The sequence below is a fragment of the Salvelinus sp. IW2-2015 genome, linkage group LG5, assembly GCF_002910315.2.
Source record: "Salvelinus sp. IW2-2015 linkage group LG5, ASM291031v2, whole genome shotgun sequence".
NCBI lineage: Eukaryota > Metazoa > Chordata > Actinopteri > Salmoniformes > Salmonidae > Salvelinus > Salvelinus sp. IW2-2015.
The window spans coordinates 21,766,858-21,792,172 of NC_036844.1; the positions used below are offsets into that span (position 1 = coordinate 21,766,858).

Below are 25,315 nucleotides of genomic sequence, written 5' to 3' on the forward strand. Positions count from 1 at the left end.
TGATAAATAAGATACATATTGTAATGTCAAGCGACGTTTACAAGCGGTCAAGTCTATAGGCCCAGGCTACATCCATAATTGAGATTTTAAAATATTTGACAATTATCATTTTCAATAGACATAAGCAGCATAAACCATGATTTACTGCTTTTACTATCAAGGCTGTCCTAATGTCACACTGCTATCATAGTGTGTGAGGGAGAGGGATTGCTCCTTGCAATGTCCATATTTAGTTGGGTGTGTGTAACACAAAAATGTAACATAAATGTGTTGTGCTCTCTTTACAGAGCCTTGTTGCCTTTTGGATGCCTGTAGCGACAGACTCCAAACAGACCTAATCAGAGGCCCACATTCCATGCCTGGGGTTCCGTTTTAAGCTCTAAGCCAGTCAATGATGCTAACCCCCACCACCCCTGAAGCAGAGGACAAGGCCTATTGCTGTGACTCCCCACAGAAGCTTGCGTCTCAATTCTCCCACTCATGCCTGTGATCCCCATCCCTCGGCGTGTGCGTAGCTTCCATGGTCCCCACACCACCTGCATGCACTCGGCCTGTGGGCCTGCTCGCACCACCCAGCTTGTGCGCACCAAGTACAACAACTTTGACCTTTACCTGCGCTCACGCTGCATGTACGGCTTCCTGCGCTTCCTGCTCTACTTCGGATGCAGCCTTCTGACCTCCCTCCTCTGGGTGGCGCTGTCGGCTCTATTCTGCCTGCAGTACGTGAGCGCCCGTGTCTTCCTGCGACTGCAGTACAAGCTGTCCGTCATCCTGTTGTTGCTAGGACACCGGCGCCTTGACTTTGGGGTGCTCAACAACCTGTTTATCTACAGTATGCAGGTCACAATGTTCCTGGTGGGAGGCCTGGGCTGGTGCTTCATGGTGTTTGTGGATATGTAGCTTCTGGTGACAACAGTGACCATGGATTTTTTATTATAAAAAAAAAAATTAACCTTTATTTAACCGGGTAGGCCAGTTGAGAACAAGTTCTCATTTACAACTGCGACCTGGCCAAGATAAAGCAAAGCAGTGCGACACAAACAACAACACAGAGTTGCACATGGAATAAACCAACGTACAGTCAATAACACAGTAGAGAAGAAAAAGTATATATACAGTGTGTGCACTGTTATATACCAATGTCAGACCTCTACCTAATGCACAGCAGCCATTTTGTACCAAAACATTACCACACAGCAGCAGTTGCGATGAAGGCGTAAGGATGACCAGGAATAGAAGGTGGACAGAATATATGGTTACACTCTGGTGCTATTTGCCTGAAAACAGCTGATGCATACTTACTCTAAGACTAATGTAATACCAAGCCTTACTTTAGTTTGGACTATGAGGGGTGGGATGCCTCGCAAGACCCTAGAAAGGAAAACATGCTATCTTCTGTTTGACTGGAGAAAACAAATCACACAAAATGTTGAATTCTAAACATAAAGGATACGTTCGTATTGGTGTTGGAATCAATTCCCTAGGTGACCAACATTATTTTTGTAACATTATTATTTTACACATCGTCTTTTGATAAAAAAAATTAAAAAGCATCAGTATCGTGCTATAAAGTATATGGATAAGTGAGTATGTGTGAGTGTTTGCAGATTGTGTCTTATTGATGCCACTAATATCTGCCATGGGCAAGGCCTGCTGCTTGAGCTGTGTCATCGAGTCTGTAACAGTGCGAGTTAGTTACAGTGGGTGGCTTTGGGTGAAGTGTTCATTTAGTCCCTCACATGGTCCCAGAATCCCTCTCGCAGAGAGAACACTCTGTTCGGCCTCCCTCAGAAAACAATAGCCAATCACAGCCAGACACCTCCGTCTCTGCCAACCAAAACAATGGCTGTGGCTGTATCCCAATGGCCTCCTTTACTCAGCTTCCTCCCTACACTAGGACTGATCTGATAAGTATAGGAAAGGCTGTAATGATAGGATGAAAACCTATTCAGAATGTTTATCAGTGTGGTCATGTGTAAAGCCTGTAGTTTTCACTCACCATGTGCCAATAACTTTCTCATTGTTCATTTTAAGTATTGAAATCCTGATCAATTTCTCCTAAATTCTCCTCCTTTCCTTGTCCCCTTTTCCACAAGCCTAGGTTCTGGCCAGGAAAAGGTCTGGCCCTAGTTATAGTCACAGCCTCTGTTTCAGTACTTAAACAGTAAACAGTGTGCAAGCCAAGTTTCCACCATGCTACTTTCTATTCAGTCTGTTTCAGATCAGTGCTCAATACTAAGGGAAGAAAACCATTTAAAAGATTTGGGACTCGGCCCCAGTCGTTGGATGGAGTTCAGAGATAGATAGAGGACTCATCTTAATATCTGTGCCATTATAGTGTCTGTGATAGCCAGTGAGGCTACAACCCATAGGAATCCCTACCCAGTTGACTACTTTGACCAATTTAAAATGGCGACATGGAAGAGGACTGGCATTGGGACGAATTGGGTACGCAGCACAACCCTGTATTGTTCTAGAATCAACTCATCATATACCTCATACTCTGGGCTACTCATATTTGTTAGCCTAGTTCGTATGTCCTGTTAAAACTGAAAGGAAGGAAGAATTGTGTTTTTGAAGGAAGTGTTCATACCCCTTTACTTATTCCACATTTTGTTGTGTTACAGCCTGAATTCAAAATGGATTAAAATAAAATATCTCACCCATCTACACACAATAACCCATAATGACAAAGTGAAAACATGTTTTTAGAAATGTTTGCTAATGTATTGAAAATGAAATACAGAAATATCTCATTTACATAAGTATTCACACCCCTAACTCAATACTTTGTAGAATAACCTTTGGCAGCGATTATAGCTATGAGTCTTTCTGGGTAAGTCTCTAAGAGATTTCCATACCTGGATTGTGCAACATTTGTGCATTATTCTTTTCAAAATTCTTCAAGCTCTGTCAAATTGGTTGTTGAGCATTGCTAGACAACCATTTTCATGTCATGGATTTTCTAGTAGATTTAAGTCAAAACTGTACCTCGGACACTAAGGAACATTCACTGTCTTCTTGGTATGCAACTGCAGTGTAGATTTGGCCTTGTGTTTTAGGTTATTGTTCTGCTAAAAGGTTCATTAATATCCCAGTGTCTGGTGGAAAGCAGACTGAACTAGATTTTCCTCTAGGATTTTGCCTGTGCTTAGCTCCATTCTGTTTATTTTTTATCCTGAAAAACTCCTGTCCTTAACTATTACAAGCATACCCATAACATGATGCAGCCACCACTATGCTTGAAAATATGGAGAGTGGTACTCAGTAATGTGTTGTATTGGATTTGCCCCAAACATAACACTTTGTATTCAGGACAAAAAGTGTATTGCTTTTCCACATTTTTTGCAGTATTACTTTAGTGCCTTGTTGCAACCAGGATACATGTTTTGGAATATTTGTATTTTTTACAGCGTTCCTTCTTTTCACTCAGTCAATGAGGTTAGTATTGTAGATTAACTACAATGTTGTTGCTCCATCCTCAGGTATCTCCTATCACAGCCATTAAACTCTTAACTATTTTTAAGTCACCATTGGCCACATGGTGAATTCCCTGAGCAGTTACCTTCCTCTCTTGCAACTGAGTTAGGAAGGACGCCTGTAGCTTTGTAGTGACTGTGTTGATATACCATCCAAGTGTAATAACTTCACCATGCTCAAAGGGATATTCAACATCTGCTTTTTTTATTTGTACCCATTTATCAATAGGTGCCCTTCTTTGTGAGGAATTGGAAAACCTCCCTGGTCTTTGTGGTTGAATCTGTGTTTACAATTCACTGCTTGACTGAGGGACCTTGCAGGTAATTGTAATAATAATGTTAAACTTTATTATTGTACACAGGCCATGCAGATGATTTTCTCCTGAACTTACACTGAATATACCAAACATTAGGAACACCTTCCTAATATTGCGTTTCAACCCCCCCCCCCCTTTGCCCCTTTGCCCCAAGAACAGCCTTAATTCGTAAGGGCATGGACTCTACAAGGTGTCAAGCATTCCCACAGTTGTGTCAAGTTGGCTGATTGTCCTTTGGGTGGTGGGCCAATCTTGATACACACAGGAAACTGTTGAGCGTGAAAAACCCAGCAGCGTTGCAGTTCTTGACACAAACCAGTGTGCGTGACACCTACTACCATACCCCGTTCAGAGGCACTTTAAATATTTTGTCTTGCCCACTCACTCTCTGAATGGCACACATACAGTACACAATCCATGTCTCAATTGTCTCAAGGCTTAAAAATCATTTAACCTGTCTCCTCCCCTTCATCTACACAGATTGAAGTGGATTTAACACGTGACATCAATAAGGGATCATAGCTTTCACCTGGATTCTCCTGGTCAGTCTGTCATGGAAAGAGCAGGTGTTCTTAATGTTTTGTACACTCAGTGTATTTAGACTTGCCATAACAAAGGAGTTGAATACTTGAGTCAATAAGACATTTCAGCTTTTCATTTTTCATTAATAATTTAATTTAACACATAATTCCATTTTGACATTATGGGGTATTGTGTGTAGATCAGTGACAAAATTCACAATTTAATCCATTTTTTATTCAGGCTGTAACTCAACAAAATGTGGAAAAAGTCAATGGGTGTGAATTCTTTCTGAAGCCACTGTAGCTGTACAATGCAATAGATAGACATGTATAGTAGGCCTATGGCAAGTAGGGTTGGGGTTAATTCGAAATCAATTCAGTTGAGGAATGTAAAGAATTCACCTTGCATGAAATTAGAGTTGCAAGTTATTTTTACCAACATTTCAATTTGAGTTGATGGATGCCAGGTGGATGCCAGGTGAGTTGACCCTCCATTGAACCTGGTCGTCACTAGTTACCACAGCCACAGTCATAATTATGTCTAAACCTTGCCTATTTCTACAATTTCTCTTCTTAAAATCTGATTTCAAACCTAACCTTAACCCCCACTGATAACCTTTTGTCTAACCTTAAATGAAGCTCAAAAAGCACATTTTTGTTTAAATAAATGTTTACAATATAGCCAATTTTGACTTTGTGGCTGTGGTAACTAGTGACAACCATTGACCCTCATTAACAATATCTCAATCTGTCCCGAAGCTGTTCAGAATGCTTATGTGGAAAAGTTTGTGTGAAATGGACATGGTATGTTATTGTTTCCTCCGTTGCTGCTGTTATTCAGGGCATTGTACTGTACATTTTCATTTTACCAAAGCTGCTCGGGAAGAGCATATGAATAAATGTATATATAACATTTAAAAAATGTGTCTGCTCCTGGTGTTTTTATTTGGGTAATTCTTTACCATACTAATGTATTCCCTGTTATATAATAAATACTGGGGCAAAGCTTGATATGCTTTAGGTGTTTGCAATGTTTCTGGACTGATAATTTATGGTTTCATAGAATTACAGAGACAAATTTCCATATTGTGTTGTATTTAGATTTTTCTTATACATTTGTGTAGTATATGGAAATACATTAGGATACATTATACAATGTATACAGTATTAATGATGGGGACCTTATGGTTATTAAACATTACCAATGACCATACATGTGTTTATTGACAGTGGGCATAGTCTACATTGCACCCTCTGTCGAGGTACACACACTGTTTAATGATGTGTGGGAATATTTGGTCAGACATGGTTAAGGTCAGTTGCTTTTGTCATGAAAATGCACAGTTGGGATTTAAGGGCATGGTCTACAAACAGTAAATATAATATCAGATTTTATGGAAATAGAGTAATGGATAGACATATCAGTAAATGTAAATATATTTTGTTGCCTGACAGTGGGTGGTATATGGATTCACTACAGTAAAACAGATATAGCAGTTAGGGGACAGTTGACTTGAGGTCATAATATGTAGCCCGCAGTTGGTCCCCAAAGTTATGAGCTGCACACATGCGCAGTTTGCAACTAATAGGCCACGTGAGGTAACCATGCATGTAAGTGCACTCCAGAGCGCACGCTCCATATGTTGCGTGCTTGAGTTTTAGCTAGATTTCGGTACAGTTAAACAATTAACTTTGTCGTGACTTCGGTCATTAGAATCGAGTGCATGTAAAGGTGTCATAATTTAGAGGTGCATAACGTAGAGCGCTCAATGTTTTTTGTATTTACAGTAAAGTACATAACATCTGAAAGACTGTACAGTAGCATCTCTAAACGCCGAGTCTGTGTCTTTAATGAAAGTGTATCGACTGTAGAATGATGTCAGTCTGCGGCTATGCGCACAGTTCATATAGCGTCCATGTGAGCGTCATTCACTTCCTGCACAGGGATACATTGGGGAGAGAGAGAGAGAGAGAGAGCAGCGAGAGAGAGAGCGCTGGGGGCGAGCAGGCAATATAGGAGAGCGAGCAAGCAAACGAGGTGAACTCGGGGCCTGCCTATGCTACAGACGGAACCTGGAAACTTTACATCGCAAGAAATAAAGCTGTGCCGGCTACTGACAGCACCCTTTTATGGAGGAGCGACATATCGGGTAAACATTTGTCTTAATCGTGGCTTGATATGTAGGCTATAGTGTTTGTTTGTATAACGCATATGGTTTTGCCATGTTTTATTTCCTCGTATGTAGGCTAGATTTAATCTGCCCATCTTTCATATCCATCGCTTGATATAGTAATTCACGAATGACATAGCGATATTGACATAAACTAAAACAACGATTTAACTTTTTATAGTATTGTAGAATAGCCTAATAATTTCGTCGATTTTGTGATTTTGTTAGAACCATGACATTGATTTAATGCAACTGGATTCCTGAAAAATATAACCCGCCAGTATTTTAGACTAAAGGAATTTGCGCAGATGTTTAGAAATGCTACTTTAACAATGAACTTTATGAAATGTAGGCCTAACATTTTGTGACCACTTTTTATCAGTCAACGAAATACAGTGTTTCTAACGGGATATGTGGAGGATATATCGGTCATTGCGTCGCTGTCAAGTCCAAAACAAAAACGCCCCCCACTTCTTTGTAGGCTATAGGCATTATAACACACATGTAGCCGACCTAACCACACCCCCAGACATACAGTATGTTATATACAATGTAGCCTATTCATAGATGTTGATCTTACAGTTATGGGATCCAAATGAGAGCGGTTATACTGTGAACTTAGGTCAACTCGACTCACCACCATCAGACCAGAATATTTTGTGGCATAATATAGGCTTCAACCTTATATATCATAGTATTTTTATGTCCTCGGTGCTACCATAATTTGTGAATCAGGGTGTACAGAAAATCAATCTAAGTCTGAAGCCTCAGGAGTAGACTATAAAGTAGGCTATGCAGCATAGAGAATAGCTTATAAACTTGGTATAATTGAACTATGATGTCCTCTTGTAATTCTGTCCCATATTTAAATGGGTCTGTAGTTGTTTAAATGTACCCTACGTGCCTTAGCCTATGGAGTATACATTATTTTGTTTGTGAATAGGTAATAGGCCATTATTGATTCAATGGACTCTCAATAGCTACATCCTTGCTGTTTGTGGCAAGAAATGAAAGAATTATCAAAATCGTCAAAGTCAGTATCTTCTTGCAGAATCCCAGGTTTAAAACCATTCACTCTGACAGTGACACACTAGACCACTCCATGACCTGGGGTCTGACTGGCATGTCACTCACTTTCTGCTTCCCTTGAAGCCCCTGACATGTGACCAATGCCTACTGTACTGTTTGCGCCTTGCATGTGACTTGTGGAAATGTATTCACTTCCTGCTCTCTCGCTCTCTCTCTCTCTCTCTCACACACACACACACACACACTTTCTCTCTCTAACTCTCTCTCTCTCCCACACACACACTTTATGTTGTTTAGTTATTGTTTAGAGATGATTTACAGCTGTTAGACCAGTACATTGCAAGATGTTCCCTCTATTTTCATCTATATGAGGTGGAATGGTGTCGGGTTGGAGGTTGGCCTCATTTGCCTCCTGTGTGTGTGTGTGTGTGTGTGTGTGTGTGTCGGTGTGTGTGTGTGTGTGTGTGTGTGTGTGTGTGTGTGTGTTTGTGTGTGTGCGCGCTTGTGTGCGCGTGTGTGTAGCTTTAACTAACATGGCTGGCATCCAACACTCCAAGTCTACAGGTTTGCCTTTCACACACAGCTCTCAACACTATGAAATCCATCTCAGCTGTCATACCAAACAAGAGAAAGATATACAGACAGAGTGACTCCCATCTCTCTGCTTATTGATTCAAACGAAATCTATAGGCACATTGTGTGTGTAGGCGTGTACTTGGCTGCCTGCCTTCCTATATACACTACATGACCAAGAGTATGTGGACTCTTGCTCGTCGAACGTCTCATTCCAAAATCATGGGCGTTAATATGGAGTTGGTCACCCCCTTTGCTGCTATAACAGCCTTCAATCTTCGGGGAAGGCTTTCCACTAGATGTTGGAACATTGCTGTGGAGACTTGCTTACATTCAGCCACAAGCATTAGTAAGCTCGGGCACTGATGTTGGGCGATTAGGCCTGGCTCGCAATCTGCGTTCCAATTCATCCCAAAGGTGTTCGAAGGGGTTGAGGTTAGGGCTCTGTGCAGGCCAGTCAAGTTCTTCCACACCGACCTCGACAAACCATTTCTGTATGGATGGTGCATGGGGGCGTTGTCATGCTGAAATAGGAAAGGGACTTCCCCAAACTGTTGCCACAAAGTTGGAAGTACAGAATCGTCTAGAATGTCATTTTATGCTGTAGCATAAATATTTCCTTTCACTGGAACTAAGGGTCCTAGCCCGAACCATGAAAACAGCGCCAGACCATTATTCCTCCTCCACCAAACTTTACAGTTGACATTGGGGCTGGTTAGCGTTCTCCTGGCATCCGCCAAACCCAGATTCATCTGGTCAGACTGCCAGATGGTAACGCGTGATTCATCACTCCAGAGAAAGCGTTTCCATTGCTCCAGAGTCCAATGGCCGCACGCTTTACACCACTCCAGCCGACGCTTGGCATTGCACATTGTGATCTTAGGCTTGTGTGCGGCTGCTCGGCCATGGAAACCCATTTCATGAAGCTCCAGACGAACAGTGCTTTTGCTGACATTGATTCCAGAGGCAGTTTGGAACTTGGTAGTGAGTGTTGCAACCAAAGACAGACGATTTTAACACGCTATGTGCTTCAGCACTCGGCGGTCCCATTCTGTGAGCTTGTGTGGCCTACCACTTTGCGGCTGAGCCGTTGTTGCTCCTAGACTTTTCCACTTCACAATAACAGCACTTATAGTTGGCCGGGGCAGCTCTAGCAGGGCATACATTTGACGAACTGACTTGTTGGAAAGGTGGCATCCTATGACGGTGCCACGTTGAAAGTCACTAAGCTCTTCAGTCAGGCCATTTTACTGCCAATGTTTGTATATGGAGATTGCATGGCTCTGTGCTCGATTTTATACACCTGTCAGCAATGGGTGTAGCTGAAATAGCTGAATCTCCTAATTTGAAGGGGTGTCCACATACTTTTGTATATATAGTGTGCTTCACACAATGACACCTTTTTTTCTTAGTGGTTGCTTTATTGCTGGGAAGTCAGTGAGGGCATCGAGGTGTACTGCCAAGTTCTTATCTTCAATGTTTAACACAACATACAGTACATGGAAGGAGTGTGCTCTTTGTTAACTTTTTTTTTCTCAACCAAGGCCTTCACCGCCACACGTCTTTGAGTTGGACGGCTGCCAAGCGCTGTGATGGCGCTCAACAGCTGTATTTGTGTGTGCCGTGTCCTCAGATGCCCTTCCTCCATAGGCCCCGCACTACAAAACATTCCACAGGGGGGCCAAGGGGGGAAGTGAGAAGAGAGACACACACACACATTTTGATAGACACCTACATGGGAAGAGAGAGAGGTTGTAGGGTTCACTCAACTGCATCATCAGATGCTTGACTGAACAGTATGGACTCATTATCATAAGGGGCGATCGACAGTAAAGGAAATGTTTAGGTTTATTGTTACCTTCCTTAATGTTTATTCTCCAGCCTTGTAGAACCCACCCACTATGTTGCTCGACCAGTAGAACTATTTTCTCATATTTTTGTACTACCATAACTTGAGTCTGGTTTTTGTAATATGAATATTCAACCTTATAGTAATGTCTAGAGAATTTGTTTTATTTAACTTTCAGTATGTGGGAGTAAATGTTATTTATTTGACAACCAATATTTGAGATGAGATTTTCTCATTCTTTGTTTACAGTGCTCACTGAAAAATGCCTAGTGTTGATTTCTGTCTCTTTGGCTCCTTGGTTTAGCTAGTGCACTTGGTGAGAGGGAGGGAGTAACCATACTACAAAGGCTCTGTGTAAAAAAGCCCTAAACGGCATTCATCTGGCCTCTGTCTGTGAGGCCCTCTAGAGATGATGATGGAACAATGGGATGACAATGTGCATGGTACGTGATACAGAGCAGGCATACATTATTTTCTCATACGTCATCTTTATGTACAGTATGTACAGTTGCTCTGGGCCAGTGGTGTTGTCGCAGATCCCATCACAAGGTCAACTGAGTGCACTACACAGTTCCTGTCATTTAGATGTGGAGTGGGTTCGGTCATACAGTATTGCTTTGCCTTATTCTTTTTGACGTGTGTGTGTGTTTAGTTATGGGTATGGTTTCAAACCTTTTTCTCTTAGTTTTTCCTTATTTTTTTCCATATAATATAGTGTTTAAAGATTCTTGTGTGAAATGGACTGAAAATAGTTTGATGGATTTGTATCTGTATGGCGAGACAGATCTGTATATACATTTGTTTCTATCTTTCAAGCATTCTAAGCATATGCAATCAATAAACAATTAACAGGCCTACCTATGGAGCCTAACTAGTGATGTCGACATATGTTGACTTTATTTGAACTACTGTTGACATTTTGGGTGGCAGATTAAATCAAACTGTAGGTAGTGTAGCATGGCGTTGGTTCTTGGTTGGTCAACAGTGGATTGTTCGTCAAATATTATTTTCCTCTTTGGCGTTGTTCTCAAAACACCCTAGCTGTGTAAATCCTTCTACCAGAGGGGTTTAAAAGAAAAGCAGAGGAGAGAAAAGTGTGTTTTCTTAACTGTTAACCCACTGTACATTCTAAATGAAGACACACACCAATACAAACATACACATTCCCTGAGAGAGAGAGAGATACACATTCCCTGAGAGAGAGCGAGAGATACACATTCCCTGAGAGAGAGCGAGAGATACACATTCTGAGAGAGAGAGAGAGATGAGAGAGAGAGAGAGAGAGAGAAAGAGGAGGAAGAGAGGACGAGAAGAGGTAGAGAGAGAGAGAGAGAGAGAGAGAGAGAGAGGAGAGAGAGAGAGAGAAAGAGAGAGAGAGAGAGAGAGAGAGAGAGAGAGAGAGAGGAGAGAGAGAGAGAGAGAGAGAGAGAGAGAGAGAGAGAGAGAGAGAGAGAGATTCAGATTCATGAAATGTAACTGATTTGGGTGCTTTGGCTCATTCTGTGATTTTCAGGAAGTCTTCCAAGAACTGAGACAATGGGCAGTAAACATGCTCTCCATATTAATTTAACATAAGAACTAACTAATGTGCTCCTTTTTACTTGGAACCTACTGCCTCAAGAACATTGACGATAACAGAGAAATGTCATAATGCTTCATATGCTTTTTCAGTGTACGTTGTGGAGAGGATTGACAAAGAGCTCTTGCATAACTAAAGGCCCTTTACTCTCCCCTTCCTTGCTTCCCTCCCTCCCTTCCTTTCTCTCTCACCCTCTCTCTCTCTCTCTCTCTCTCTCGCTCTTGTGCACTCTCTCTTTCTCTCTGTATGAGATTTCTGGTAAGTGACATGGTTGGCCTTTGGCATAACGCCTGGCAAGATCACATGGCATGGATGTCACGGCAGTTTTGTGTGTGTGTGTCCGTGTTTGAGAGGAGGGGAGAGCGAGAGAGATTTTGTGTGCATTTTACTGTTCTAAGTGTTTCCCTATGAATGAGAGCACATAGCCATTGCTGCAAATTAAGAGAAGTACTAAGGGGTGGAATGATTATGGAATTCTAATGACATTTTGATAGCCTTACTCATGCAGTTTCCCCTGTTCCCACTGTATACTAAAATTCAAGAGTAGATTTGTCTTGGTTTGGCCGAAAAGAAGTCAATCACTTAAAATCACTAAAAACCATCAGTAAATAGTATGTAGACCATTAATAGATGTTGTGTAAATCATTAAATAATTTGTTAATGTATCATTAGCATTTGTGAATACATACAAAACACTAAATGTTAATAATTTATTATGAGGACTTGTAGTACATATAGTATATGAATTTACATAGATTTTTGAAAAAATATAGTAATGTGTATAAGAAGTATAGCAGACCTTCAAAAGGAAGTGTTCCCTACAAAATCTATAAGATTATGCTATACAGAAGCTCTCGGTCAGTGGTATTACTAATGTGTATCCGTCCATGGACCTTGAGGTAAAATGTAAGTTAATTTGCTAAGGGGAAAACAATACCATTGGAGTTATCTCTCCAGTGAACACTAAATGGGTCTTGAGAGTGTGTGGGCTCAAAACAGCATTTTAATTTCCCTTATCTTTTTGAGGGTCCGGCTTTCTCTGATTACAGGCTTTATCTGAATACGTCTTTAGCTCAATTATAGGCTAATATATCTCAATTACCTACAGTACATGTTATTCCCTCAGTCCCCGAGGCTTTTAAGTGACTTGACAATTTGGAATACTTACAGATGTAGGATCTTAATTTGAGCCAGTTGGCTACAGCAGGAAAATAATCTTGCAGCAACAGGACTTGTGAATTATTATGTGGACTATAATTAATGGACATTTTTTGTAGGTGTTGATACATTTTTCTTTAGGGCAAAGAAATTACAAACTTGTTTAAACCTCCAATACACTTCAACTTTGTATTACCTGATGCAATTAAGATCCTACATCTGTATATATACACACCACACATAGGTGCATGCACACACAGGCACACTCAACTTGACAGTGAAATATATAACAAAGTAGTGTGGCTCGAGTTCTGTGTAACTTCTGCGCGGTATCTTACTCTGGTTTCACTTTAAACAAACTACAACTTATAAATGCTTTAAATAGTATACATAACATCTTTATTTTACCTTGTCAGTTTACTGAGGGCATGTGTTATTGGCTTAGTTTAGCATAAACACATTAGGCCTCACATGACGGTTACACCTGCCCTGCTCCAGGCCAGAACACGAGGTATCCACCAAGTATGGCGGTTGCATATGCAAATTAAAACTGTTTATAGGGCAACTAATGTTATGTGTAATCTATATCGCCATCACAGAGTACACTTCCACTGCTATGCTGATGGTACCCAGCTCCACCTCTCCACCAAACCTAACACTCCCCTCCCTCTTCAGCTGCCACCAAGACATCGGGAGCTGGATGAGCATGAACCTCGTCAAACTCAACAGCAACAAGTCCACTGTCTTCAAATGGCACAAACTCAGCATCACCATTGACGGTTTCCAGGTCCCTTTGTCAACAAAGTCAAATGCCTCAATGTCACCCATGACTGTAACCTGTCATTTGAACCCCACATAAAAACCATCACCTGGACAGGATTCTTCCACATCCGCAATATCTCCAGGCTCCGCCCCTCACTGTCACACTTTATCACTGAAACCCTCATCCATGCTTTTGTCCCCTCCTGACTGGACTACTGCAACACTCCTCACTGGTATTCCCACCAAACTCACCAACAAACTTCAACTGGTCCAGAACACTGCTGCACGAATCCTCATCTGCACCAGATCAATTGAACACATCACACAAATCCTCATCAAACTACATTGGATCCCTGTCCAATTCTGTATTAACTTTAAGACACTCCTCACCTACATATCCCTCCAACATCCTGGCACCTACCTGGCACCTACCGACCTCTCTGAACTCCCACTCTATGCCCCCTCCCGCTCTCTTTGCTCTCTACTTGTCACCCCTCCATTACGCTTCTCCACCATGGGTGCCGGGCCTTCAGCTGCTCGACACCCAGGCTCTGGAATAGGCTTGGGCTGAATATCATATATACAGTTGAAGTCGGAAGATTACATACGCTTAGGTTGGAGTCATTAAAACTCGTTTTTCAACCACTCCACAAATTTCTTGTAAACAAACTATAGTTTTGGCAAGTCGGTTAGGACATCTACTTTGTGCATGACACAGTAATTTTTCCAACAATTGTTTACAGACAGATTATTTCACTTATAATTCACTGTATCACAATTCCAGTGGGTCAGAGGTTTACATACACAAAGTTGACTGTGCCTTTAAACAGGTTTTAGAAGCTTCTGATAGTGTAATTGACATCATTTGAGTCAATTGGAGGTGTGCCTGTGGATGTATTTCAAGGCCTACCTTCAAACTCAGTGCCTCTGCTTGACATCATGGGAAAATCAAAAGAAATCAGCCAAGACCTCAGAAAAAGAATTGTAGATCTCCACAAGTCGGGTTCATCCTTGGGAGCAATTTCCAAATGCCTGAAGGTACCAGGTTCATCTGTACAAACAATAGTACGCAAGTATAAACACCATGGGACCCCGCAGTCGTCATACTGCTCAGGAAGGAGACGCGTTCTGTCTCCTAGAGATGAACGTACTTTGGTGGGAAAAGTGCAAATCAATCCCAGAACAACAGCAAAGGACCATGTGAAGATGTTGGAGGAAACAGTTACAAAAGTATCTATATCCACAGTAAAACGAGTTCTATATCGACATAACCTGAAAGGCCGCTTAGCAAGGAAGAAGCCACTGCTCCAAAACCGGCATTAAAAAGACAGACTACGGTTTGCAACTACACAAGGGGACAAAGATCGTACTTTTTGGAGAAATGTCCTCTGGTCTGATGAAACAAAAATAGACTGTTTGGCCATAATGACCATCGTTATGTTTGGAGGAAAAAGGGGGAAGCTTGCAAGCCGAAGAACACCATCTCAACCGTAAAGCACGGGATTGGCAGCATCATGTTGTGGGGGTGCTTTGCTGCAGGAGGGACTGGTGCACTTCACAAAAAAGATGGCATCATGAGAAAGGAAAATTATATGGATATATTGAAGCAACATCTCAAGACATCAGTCAGGAAGTTAACTTCACTAGGGTAGGGGGCAGCTTCGGAATTTTGGATGAAATGCATGCCCAATTTAAACTGCCTGCTTCTCGGGCCCAGAAGATATGATATGCATATAACTGGTAGATTTGGAAAGAAAACACTCTAAAGTTTCCAAAACTGTTATAGTAGTGTCTGTGAGTATAACAGAACTGATTTGGCAGGTGAAAACCTGAGAAAAATCCATTCAGGAAGTTTTTGGTTTTGTAGTTTTCTATTCAATGCCATTACAGTATCCATTGACTTAGGACTCAAACTGCAGTTTCTATGCCTTCCACTAGATGTCAACAGTCTTTAGAAATAGTTTCAGGCTTGTATTCTGAAAAACGAGGGAATAAGAGCATTCGGAATGACTGGACACTAAAGTGTCGCAGAGCTTTTTCATGCGCTCGACAGAGAGAGAGCAATTCTTGTTTACCTTTTAAATTGACAACGTTATTGTTCAGTTTAAATATTATTGATTATTTAGGCTAAAAACAACCTGAGGATTGAATATAAACATCGTTTGACATGTTTCTATGAACTTTACGGATACAATTTAGATTTTTTTTGTCTTCCTGTTTTGACTGCTTTTGAGCCTGTGGATTACTGAAGAAAACGCGCGAACAAAACTGAGGTTTTTGTATATAAAGAGACTTTATCGAACAAAAGAAAAATGTATTGAGTAAATGAATGTCTGCTGAGTGCAACCATATGAAGATCATCAAAGGTAAGGGATTAATTTTATCTCTATTGCTGACTCTGACTCTGTTCTACTTGGCTGGTTACTGTTTGTAATGAATTGTCTAGTGGGCTATGTTCTCAAATAATCGTAAGGTATGCTTTCGCCGTAAAGCATTTTTTAAATCTGACACCGTCGTTGGATTCACAAGACGTTCATCTTTAAACCTATGTAAAATATGTTTTGTTTTCTGAATTTTTATAATGAGTATTTATGTATTTGAATTTGGCGCCAAGCAGTTTCACTGGCTGTTGAAGAGGTGGGACGCTAACGTCCCACATACCCAGGAGAGGTTAAAGCTTGGATGCAAATGGCTCTTCCAAATGGACAATGACTCCAAGCATACTTCCAATGTTGTGGCAAAATGGCTTAAGGACAACAAAGTCAAGGTATTGGAATGGCCATCACAAAGCCCTGACCTCAATCCCATAGAACATTTGCGGGCAGAACTGAAAGTGTGTGCGAGCAAGGAGGCCTACAAACCTGACTCAGTTACACCAGCTCTGTCAGGAGGAATGGGCCAAAATTCACCCAACTTATTGTGGAAGCTTGTGGAAGGCTACCCAAAACGTTTGACCCAAGTTAAACAATTTAAAGGCAATGCTACCAAATACTAATTGAGTGTATGTAAACTTCTGACCCACTGGGAATGTGATGAAAGAAATAAAAGCTGAAATAAATCGTTCTCTCTACTATTATTCTGACACTTCACATTCTTAAAATAAAGTGGTGATCCTAACTGACCTAAGACAGGGACTTTTTACAAGGATTAAATGTCAGAAATTGTGAAAAACTGAGTTTAAATGTATTTGGCTAAGGTGTATGTAAACTTCCGACTTCAACTGTACCATACACTGGGGAATTTTGAAATACAGACGGTATCATTTTCAATACCGTCCCCCCAAAAATATATACAGTGTGTGCAAAGCTGTGTGCAAAGTGTGTGCAAAGCTGTCATCAAGGCAAAGGGTGGCTACTTTGAAGAATCTCAAATATAAAATATATTTTGATTTGTTGAACACTTTTTTGGTTACTACATGAGTCCATATGTTATTTAATAGTGTTGATGTCTTCACTATTATTCTACAATGTAGAAAATAGTAAAACATTTAAGAAAACCCCTTGAATGTGTAGGTGTGTCCAAACTTTTGACTGGTACTATATATATATATATATATATACACACACACAGTACCAGTCAAAAGTTTGGACACACCTACACATTCAAGGGGTTTTCTTAATTTTTTACTATTTTCTACATTGTAGAATAAAAGCTTTGCAACACACCTTTGGGGTGAATTGGAACGCCGGCTGGGAGCCAGGCGCAATCGAACCAAACATCAGTGCCCGACCTCAATAATGCACTTGTGGCTGAATGAAAGCAAGTCCCTGAAGCCATTTTCCAAGATCTGGTGAAAAGCCTTCCCAGAAGAGTGGAGGCTGTTATAGCAGCAAAAGGGGGACCAACTCCATATTAATGCCCATGACTTTGCAATGAGATGTTCGACAAGTAGGTCTCCGAATGCTTTTAGTCATGTCATCTTATGTAGCAAAATTTGAAATTGTGTTTTTTACATATGAAAAAGTAGAGCTTTTATCCAATCTAATGATTTTCAGAGCTAGAAAATGGTATATCATACACTGCAGTCGAGGAACAATGGGAATGTAATTCTGCTTTGAAAGTTGATAAACTTGTAACCCCACTTTTGGGAAAATGGCCCTTGGATGTTATGGTACACCTACTGGAGAGCGCTTCTTTGTCTACGCACATTCAGCATTGTTCACACCCTCTTAAGCCTTAGTCCCACCCATCTCTTTAAGGATTCACATGTGAGGCCATGTACTAAACAGAGTGAGTAGTTTAGTAAACAACCTAAGATTTAAAGATTAAAAGTAGTAACCTACAATCCCAGGTAGAATTACACTTTATCTAGTGCTTGGCCTATATCCTAATCTGACTTTGGTGCAGGTCATGCTGTTGTCATGTTTATTTGTCACATGCACAGGAAACAGAAGGTGTAAACGGTACAGTGAAATGGTTACTTGCATAGTAGCAATATCAAAAATAGAAAGTGTCCAGATAAAAATATTTTAGAAATATTTTATAATTATTAGATGACGCTTACCCGACACACTTGTCTAAATTGATGGGTCATGTGAAGGAAATGCTATAACCACCCCAAAACACATCTAGCTAAGTGGATGGGTCGCTATTGTCTAGACATGTACTCATGTTCATGAAATGCAATAGATGGCCTTACTCACCCCCAGACACACCTGGCTAACATGATGGGTCATGTAATCATTTGGCGAAGTGGAGTCTTTTGTTTAGACATGTAGCTAGCTAGCTAAACAATGAACCGGCATAATCCCAACTCATACTACTACCAATACAAACATTGTCTTAGCTGTAGTATAAATCTGCAGGTAGCTAAAGAGCTAACCAACTAGGTTCAATGTTAGCTAGCTAACATTAGGCATGAACTTCTCTAGGATAGGGGGTAGCATTTTCACGTTTGGATGAAAAGCATACCCAAATTCAACTGCCAGCTACTCATCCCCAGAAGATAAGATATGCATATTGTTAGTAGATTTGGATAGAAAACACTCTGAAGTTTCTAAAACTGTTTGAATCATGTCTGTGAGTATAACAGAACTTATTTAGCAGGCGAAACCCCGAGGACAAACCATTCAGATTTTCTTTTTTTTGAGGTCATTCTCTTTTCAATGGAGTTTCATTGGGAATACAGATTTCTAATTGACCTTCTTGCAGTTCCTACCGCTTCCACTGGATGTCAACAGTCTTCAGAAATTAGTTGAGGGTTTTTCCTTTGTGTAATGAAGAAGTACGGCCATTTTGAATCAAAGTCACTTGAAGTGTCCTGTTAGAGACGCATGACCAGAAAGCATGCTACAGATTGTTTTAATCCTGTATTGAACACAGATCATCCCGTCTTCAATTTTATAGATTATTAACGTTAAAAAATACCTAAAGTTGTATTACAAAAGTAGTTTGACATTTTTTGGCAAAGTTTACAGGTAACCTTTGAGATATTTTGTAGTCACGTTTGAGCAAGTTGGAAGCTGTGGTTTTTCTGGATCAAGCGCGCCAATAAATTGACATTTTGGATATATACGACGGAATTAATTGAACAAAAGGACCATTTGTGATGTTATTGGGACATATTGGAGTGCAACAACAGAAGCTCGTCAAAGGTAAGGCATGAATTATATTTTTATTTCTGCGTTTTGTGTCGCGCCTGCAGGGTTGAAATATGCTATCTCTCTTTGTTTACAATGGTGCTACTCAGATAATAGCATCGTTTGCTTTCGCCGAAAAGCCTATTTGAATTCTGACATGTTGGCTGGATTCAAACCAGTGTAGCTTTAATTTGGTATCTTTCATGTGTGATTTAATGAAAGTTAGATTTTTATAGTAATTTTTATAGTAATTATTTTGAATTTGGCGCTCTGCATTTTCTCGGGCTTTTTGCCAAGTGAGACAGTAGCATCCCGCCTAAACTCAGATTTTTGGATATAAATATGAACTTTACCGAACAAAACATACATGTATTGTGTAACATGAAGTCCTATGAGTGTCATCTGATGAAGATCATCAAAGATTAGTGATTCATTTTATCTCTTTCTGCTTTTTGTTACTCCTCTCTTTGGCTGGAAAAATGGCTGTGTTTTACCGTGGCTATGTACTGACCTAACATAATCGTTTGGTGTGCTTTTGCCGTAAATCCTTTTTGAAATCAGACATGTTGGCTGGATTCACAACAAGTGTAGCTTTAATTTGGTGTCTTTCATGTGTGATTTCATGAAAGTTGGATTTTTATAGTAATATATTTGAATTTGGCGCTCTGCATTTTTACTGGCTTTTGGCCAAGGTACCACATATCCTAGAGAAGTCAACTAGCAATGCAAATGGATTTCTGAATAGAATAATATTACCACACAGATCATACCCGTAACATTAGCTAGCCAGCCAGGAAGCTAACATTCGCTAGCTAGCAAACAATACGTTTTAACTTGCAATGAAAATGACTTTCTGACAAAATTTGAAACTTAAAATATCTGAAAATGCAGCTAGACTTACCCGTATATATGGATGAACGCTTCACGGCAAACTAGGACCATTTAACTCGGTTTGTGTGTTGTTAGCTACATCTTGTTAGGCGAGCATTGTGTCAAGTCACTCCGGTTCACGCTGACCGTGGCGTGTGCAGAAAGTAGCCCATCACTTTTTCCAACTCTGTTGATAGCGCCTGCTAAATTCAGAGCCTCAATGTTGTTGAGAAAAGTAGCAAAAAGTTTGTTGTTCTCAATGGCTTAAGTTATATCTTTCAAAAACAGAGCGGTAGAAAGGACTATTAACACATACTGAGCAGCTCATGTTATAGACAGAAGCATCCTACATGGCAGACCAATCTGCTACACGGCAGACCAATCCAAATCTCCCGGCATGTCAAGCCCATCCATTATCTCAGCCAACTATGGCTAGCGGAAAGGTTACTGACTTTTTCAATGGCTAAACCAACCCTGGTTGAGAAACAGGCACCTCAACTGTGAAGAGTTGATGTGACTCCGGGATGCTGGCCTTCTAGGCAGAGTTCCTCTGTCCAGTGTCTGTGTTCTTTTGTCCATCTTAATCTTTTCTTTTTATTGGCCAGTCTGAGATATGGCTTTTTCTTTGAAACTCTGCCTAGAAGGCCAGCATCCCGGTGTCGCCTTTTCACTGTTGACGTTGAGACTGGTGTTTTGCGGGTACTATTTAATGAAGCTGTCAGTTGAGGACTTGTGAGGCGTCTGTTTCTCAAACTAGACACTCTAATGTACTTGTCCTCTTGCTCAGTTGTGCACCGGGGCCTCCCACTCCTCTTTCTATTCTGGTTAGAGACCGTTTGCGCGGTTCTGTGAAGGGAGTAGTACACAGCGTTGCACGAGATCTTCAGTTTCTTGGCAATTTCTCGCATGGAATAGCCTTCATTTCTCAGAACAAGAACAGGCTGACGAGTTTCAAAATAAAGTTATTTGTTTCTAGCCATTTTGAGCCTGTTATCGAACCCACAAATGCTGATGCTGCAGATACTCAAGTAGTCCATTTTATTGCTACTTTAATCATAACAACAGTTTTCAGTTGTGCAAACATAATTGCAAAAGGGTTTTCTAATGATCAATTACCCTTTTAAAATGATAAACTTGGATTAGCTAACACAACATGCCATTGGAACACAGGAGTGATTGTTGCTGATAATGGGCCTCTGTACGCCTATGTAGATATTCCACAACAAATCTGCAATTTCCAGCATCAATAGTAATTTACAACATTAACAATGTCTACACTGTATTTCTGATAAATGTGATGTTATTTTAATGGACAAAAAATGTGCTCTTCTTTCAAAAACAAGGACATTTCTAAGTTACCCCAAACTTTTGAACGGTAGTGTATGTCTTGGTAATCTGTTTTGCATGCATCGCTAATTCACCAAAGTAGCCGAAAGTCTGCCTCTTCCTCTCTGGTTTTATTTAAATTACACAACTTTCCCCAGGCCTTTATAGCCTATCGTCTAGTTAGGCTATAACACAGAAAATAATGTTTTTTACACATTTTATTGTGTTACAGCCTGAATTCAAAATGTATTCAATTGAGTTTTTATCACTTGCCTACACACAATGCTCCATAATGTCAAAGTGGAATTGTGTTTTTTTAAATGATTACAAATTAATAAAAAATGAAAAGCTGAAATGTCTTGAGTCAAAAAGTATTCAACCCCTTTGTTATGGCAAGCTTAAATAAGTTCAGGAGTAAAACAGACATTGAATATTCCTTTGAGCATGTTAAAGTTATTAATTACACTTTGGATGGTGTATCAATACACCCAGTCACTACAAAGATACAGGAGTCCTTCCTAAATCAGTTGCCAGAGAAGAAGGAAACCGCTCATGGATTTCACCATGAGGCCAATGGTGACCTTAAAACAGTTACAGAGTTTATTTTTATTTATTTTTCCTTTATTTAACTAGGCAAGTCAGTTAAGAACAAATTCTTATTTTCAATGAGGGCCTAGGAACAGTGGGTTAAGTACTACTGCAAAAAAATGTGGCAGAGCAATAAATGTTTTTCCTGAATAAAAAGTGTTATGTTTGGGGCAAATCCAATACAACACATTACTGAGTACCACTCCCCATATTTTCAAGCATAGTGGTGGCTGCATCATGTTATGGGTATTCTTGTAATCATTCAAAGACTGGAGTTTTTCAGGATAAAAATAAATGGAATGGAGGCAAAATAGGCAAAATCCTAGAGGAAAACCTGGTTCAGTATGCTTTCCACCAGACACTCGGAGATGAATTCACTTTCATCAGGCCAATAACCTTAAACACAAGGCCAAATCTACACTGGAGTTGCTTACCAAGAAGACAGTGAATGTTCCTGAGTGGTCGAGTTAAAGTTTTGGCAAGACCTGAAACTGGTTGTCTAGAATTAACAACAACCAATTTGACAGAGCTCGAATAATTATTTTAAGAATATTGGGAAAATGTTGCACAATTCAGCTGTGGAAAGCTCTAATAAGATCTTTCTGTATTTCATTTTCAATACATTTACAAACATTTTACGAATCATGTTTTCAATTTGTCATTATGGGGTATTGTGTGTAGATGGGTGAGAAAAATAATATTGAATTCAGGCTGTAACACAACAAATGTGGAGTAAATCAAGGGGTATGAATACTTTCTGAAGGCACTGTTGTTCTTCAGTTTGGGAGTTCCTTGTGTGCCTTCCCAGTATCCCTTCGTGGCCTGTCCTGTTTTGTCTGGTCTTTGATTTTAATTGCACTATTGATTGATGCACTTGATTTATGATTTGATGTATTGTCACTAGATTTTATGCAGGCATACTTTTATTGTAAGATGTCCTTGAGTTCCCTGAAAGGCATCTGCTAAATAAAATGTATTATTATTATCAACAATTGCAAATTAATTAGCATGTGTTATAAAGAACATATTTTGGGAGGAATGTATATATTGAGTTATGTTACATTAGGCAACACACCTTACATAGGGAGATTTGATGATTTGTGAAATATCTGTGTTGTGCTCATAAAGTAGTTGTTTGTTCAAAGTGTGATTCTAACTATCATGATATTATAATACATGACATTGTGACAAACAGGTTTCTCTGCAGAGCGAAATCCAACCTAAATCAAACCTCTGTGTGTAAAGTCAGATTTCAGCAGGAGTTAGCACCATTACCCCTCTCTCCCTCTGCAGTCCTGCCCTGTATGTGCACTGTTTGTTCAGTCTGTGCCAGAGAGTTTAGTGGACTTCCAGTGCAGGCCAATGGAAAAAGCCTGCCATCTGAGGCCGCTACTGTCTCTGCTACACAGCTCCCCTAGTCCACTGCAAAACACATGAGCAATTAGCATAGCATTATCAGATGCTCATGCCTGTCATGGTAATTTTATGTTGAAGGGGGCTTTTGTCATTTGTCAAATCCTGAAATTTCCATCCCTAACTATAACATTTCTGACAAGATAGAACTGCCAAAGGGGGCGGAGTTGCAATCTACTGCAGAGATAGCCTGCAGAGTTCTGTCATGCTATCCAGGTCTGTGCCCAAACAATTCGAGCTTCTTCTTTAAAAATCCACCTTTCCAGAAACAAGTCTCTCACCGTTGCCACTTGTTATAGACCCCCTTCAGCCCCCAGCTGTGCCCTGGACACCATATGTGAATTGATCGCCTCCCATCTATCTTCAGATTTCGTACTGTTAGGTGACCTAAACTGGGACATGCTTAACACCCCGGCCGTCCTACAATCTAATCTAGATGCCCTCAATCTCACACAAATTATCAAGGAACCTACCAGCTACAACCCTAAATCCGTAACCATGGGCACCCTCTTAGATATCATCCTGACCAACTTGCCATTTAAATACACCTATGCTGTCTTCAACCAGGATCTCAGCGATCACTGCCTCATTGCCTGCGTGCGTAATGGGTCCGCGGTCAAACGACCACCCCTCATCACTGTCAAACGCTCCCTAAAACACTTCAGCGAGCAATCCTTTCTAATCGACCTGGCCCGTGTATCCTGGAAGGATATTGACCTCATCCCGTCAGTAGAGGATGCCTGGTTTCTCTTTAAAAGTGCTTTCCTCTCCATCTTAAATAAGCATGCCCCATTCAAAAAATGTAGAACTAAGAACAGATATAGCCCTTGGTTCACCCCAGACTTGACTGCACTTGACCAGCACAAAAACATCCTGTGGCATTCTGCATTAGCATCGAATAGCCCCTGTGATATGCAACTTTTCAGGGAAGTCAGGAACCAATATACTCAGTCAGTTAGGAAAGCTAAGGCTAGCTTTTTCAAACAAAAATTTGATTCCTGTAGCACTAATTCCAAAAAGTTCTGGGACACTGTAAAGTCCATGGAGAATAAGAGCACCTCTTCCCAGCTGCCCACTGCACTGAGAATAGGAAACACTGTCACCACCGATAAATCTTCGATAATCAATCATTTCAATAAGCATTTTTCCACGGCTGGCCATGCTTTCCACCTGGCTACGCCTACCCCGGCCAACATCTCAGCACCCCCTGCCGAAACTTACCCCCCCCTCCCACTTTTCCTTCACCCAAATGCAGACAGCTGATGTTCTGAAAGAGCTGCAAAATCTGGGCCCGTACAAATCAGCTGGGCTAGACAATCTGGACCCTCTCTTTCTAAAATTATCCGCCAAAATTGTTGCAACCCCTATTATTAGCCTAATCAACCTCTCTTTCGTTTCGTCTGAGATCCCCAAAGATTGGAAAGCTGCCGCGGTCATCCCCCTCTTCAAAGGGGGAGACACTCTAGACCCAAACTGTTATAGACCTATATCCATCCTGCCCTGTATAAAATCTTCGAAAGCCAAGTTAATAAACAGATCACCGACCATTTCGAATCCCACCGTACCTTCTCCACTTTGCAATCTGGTTTCCGAGCTGGTCATGGGTGCACCTCAGCCACGCTCAAGGTCCTAAATGATATCATAACCGCCATTGATTAAAGACAGTACTGTGCAGCCGTCTTCATCGACCTGACCAAGGCTTTCGACTCTGTCAATCACCACATTCTTATTGGCAGACTCAATAACCTTGGCTTCTCAAATGACTGCCTCACCTGGTTCACCAACTACTTCTCAGATAGAGTTCAGTGTGTCAAATCGGAGGGCCTGTTGTCCGGACCTCTGGCAGTCTCTATGGGGGTGCCACAGGGTTCAATTCTAAGGCCGACTCTCATCTCTGTATATATCAATGATGTCGCTCTTGCTGCTGGTGATTCTCCGATCCAACTCCACGCATACGACACCATTCTGTATACGTCTGGCCCTTCTTCGGACACTGTGCTAACAAACCTCCAAACGAGCTTCAATGACATACAACACTCCTTCCGTGGCCTCCAACTGCTTTTAAATGCTAGTAAAACTAAGTGCATGCTCTTCAACTGAT

At 40.8% G+C, this 25,315-nt stretch overlaps 2 protein-coding genes across 2 annotated transcripts in view; both read left to right on the top strand.

The window, feature by feature from the left end:
• Window positions 1–378: 378 nt before the first annotated feature.
• LOC111963648 (transmembrane protein 250-like) lies at window positions 379–1,576 on the top strand. Its single transcript, XM_070443599.1, has one exon. It carries the CDS (start codon window positions 481–483, stop codon window positions 898–900), a length of 420 nt encoding a protein of 139 aa, XP_070299700.1. The 5' UTR covers window positions 379–480; the 3' UTR covers window positions 901–1,576.
• Window positions 1,577–5,968: 4,392 nt separating this feature from the next.
• The window catches only part of LOC111964048 (nucleus accumbens-associated protein 2), a 54,485-nt gene continuing 35,138 nt past the window's right edge, over window positions 5,969–25,315 (top strand). The window contains exon 1 of the mRNA XM_023987722.1: window positions 5,969–6,467. The gene's annotated coding sequence lies outside the window, so the exon portion shown is untranslated. The remainder of the gene's footprint in view (window positions 6,468–25,315) is intronic.

What these genes read in the sequence shown, in the direction of transcription:
- LOC111963648 (XM_070443599.1), top strand. Translation starts at nt 481, where the DNA reads ATGCCTGTGATCCCCATCCCTCGGCGTGTGCGTAGCTTCCATGGTCCC.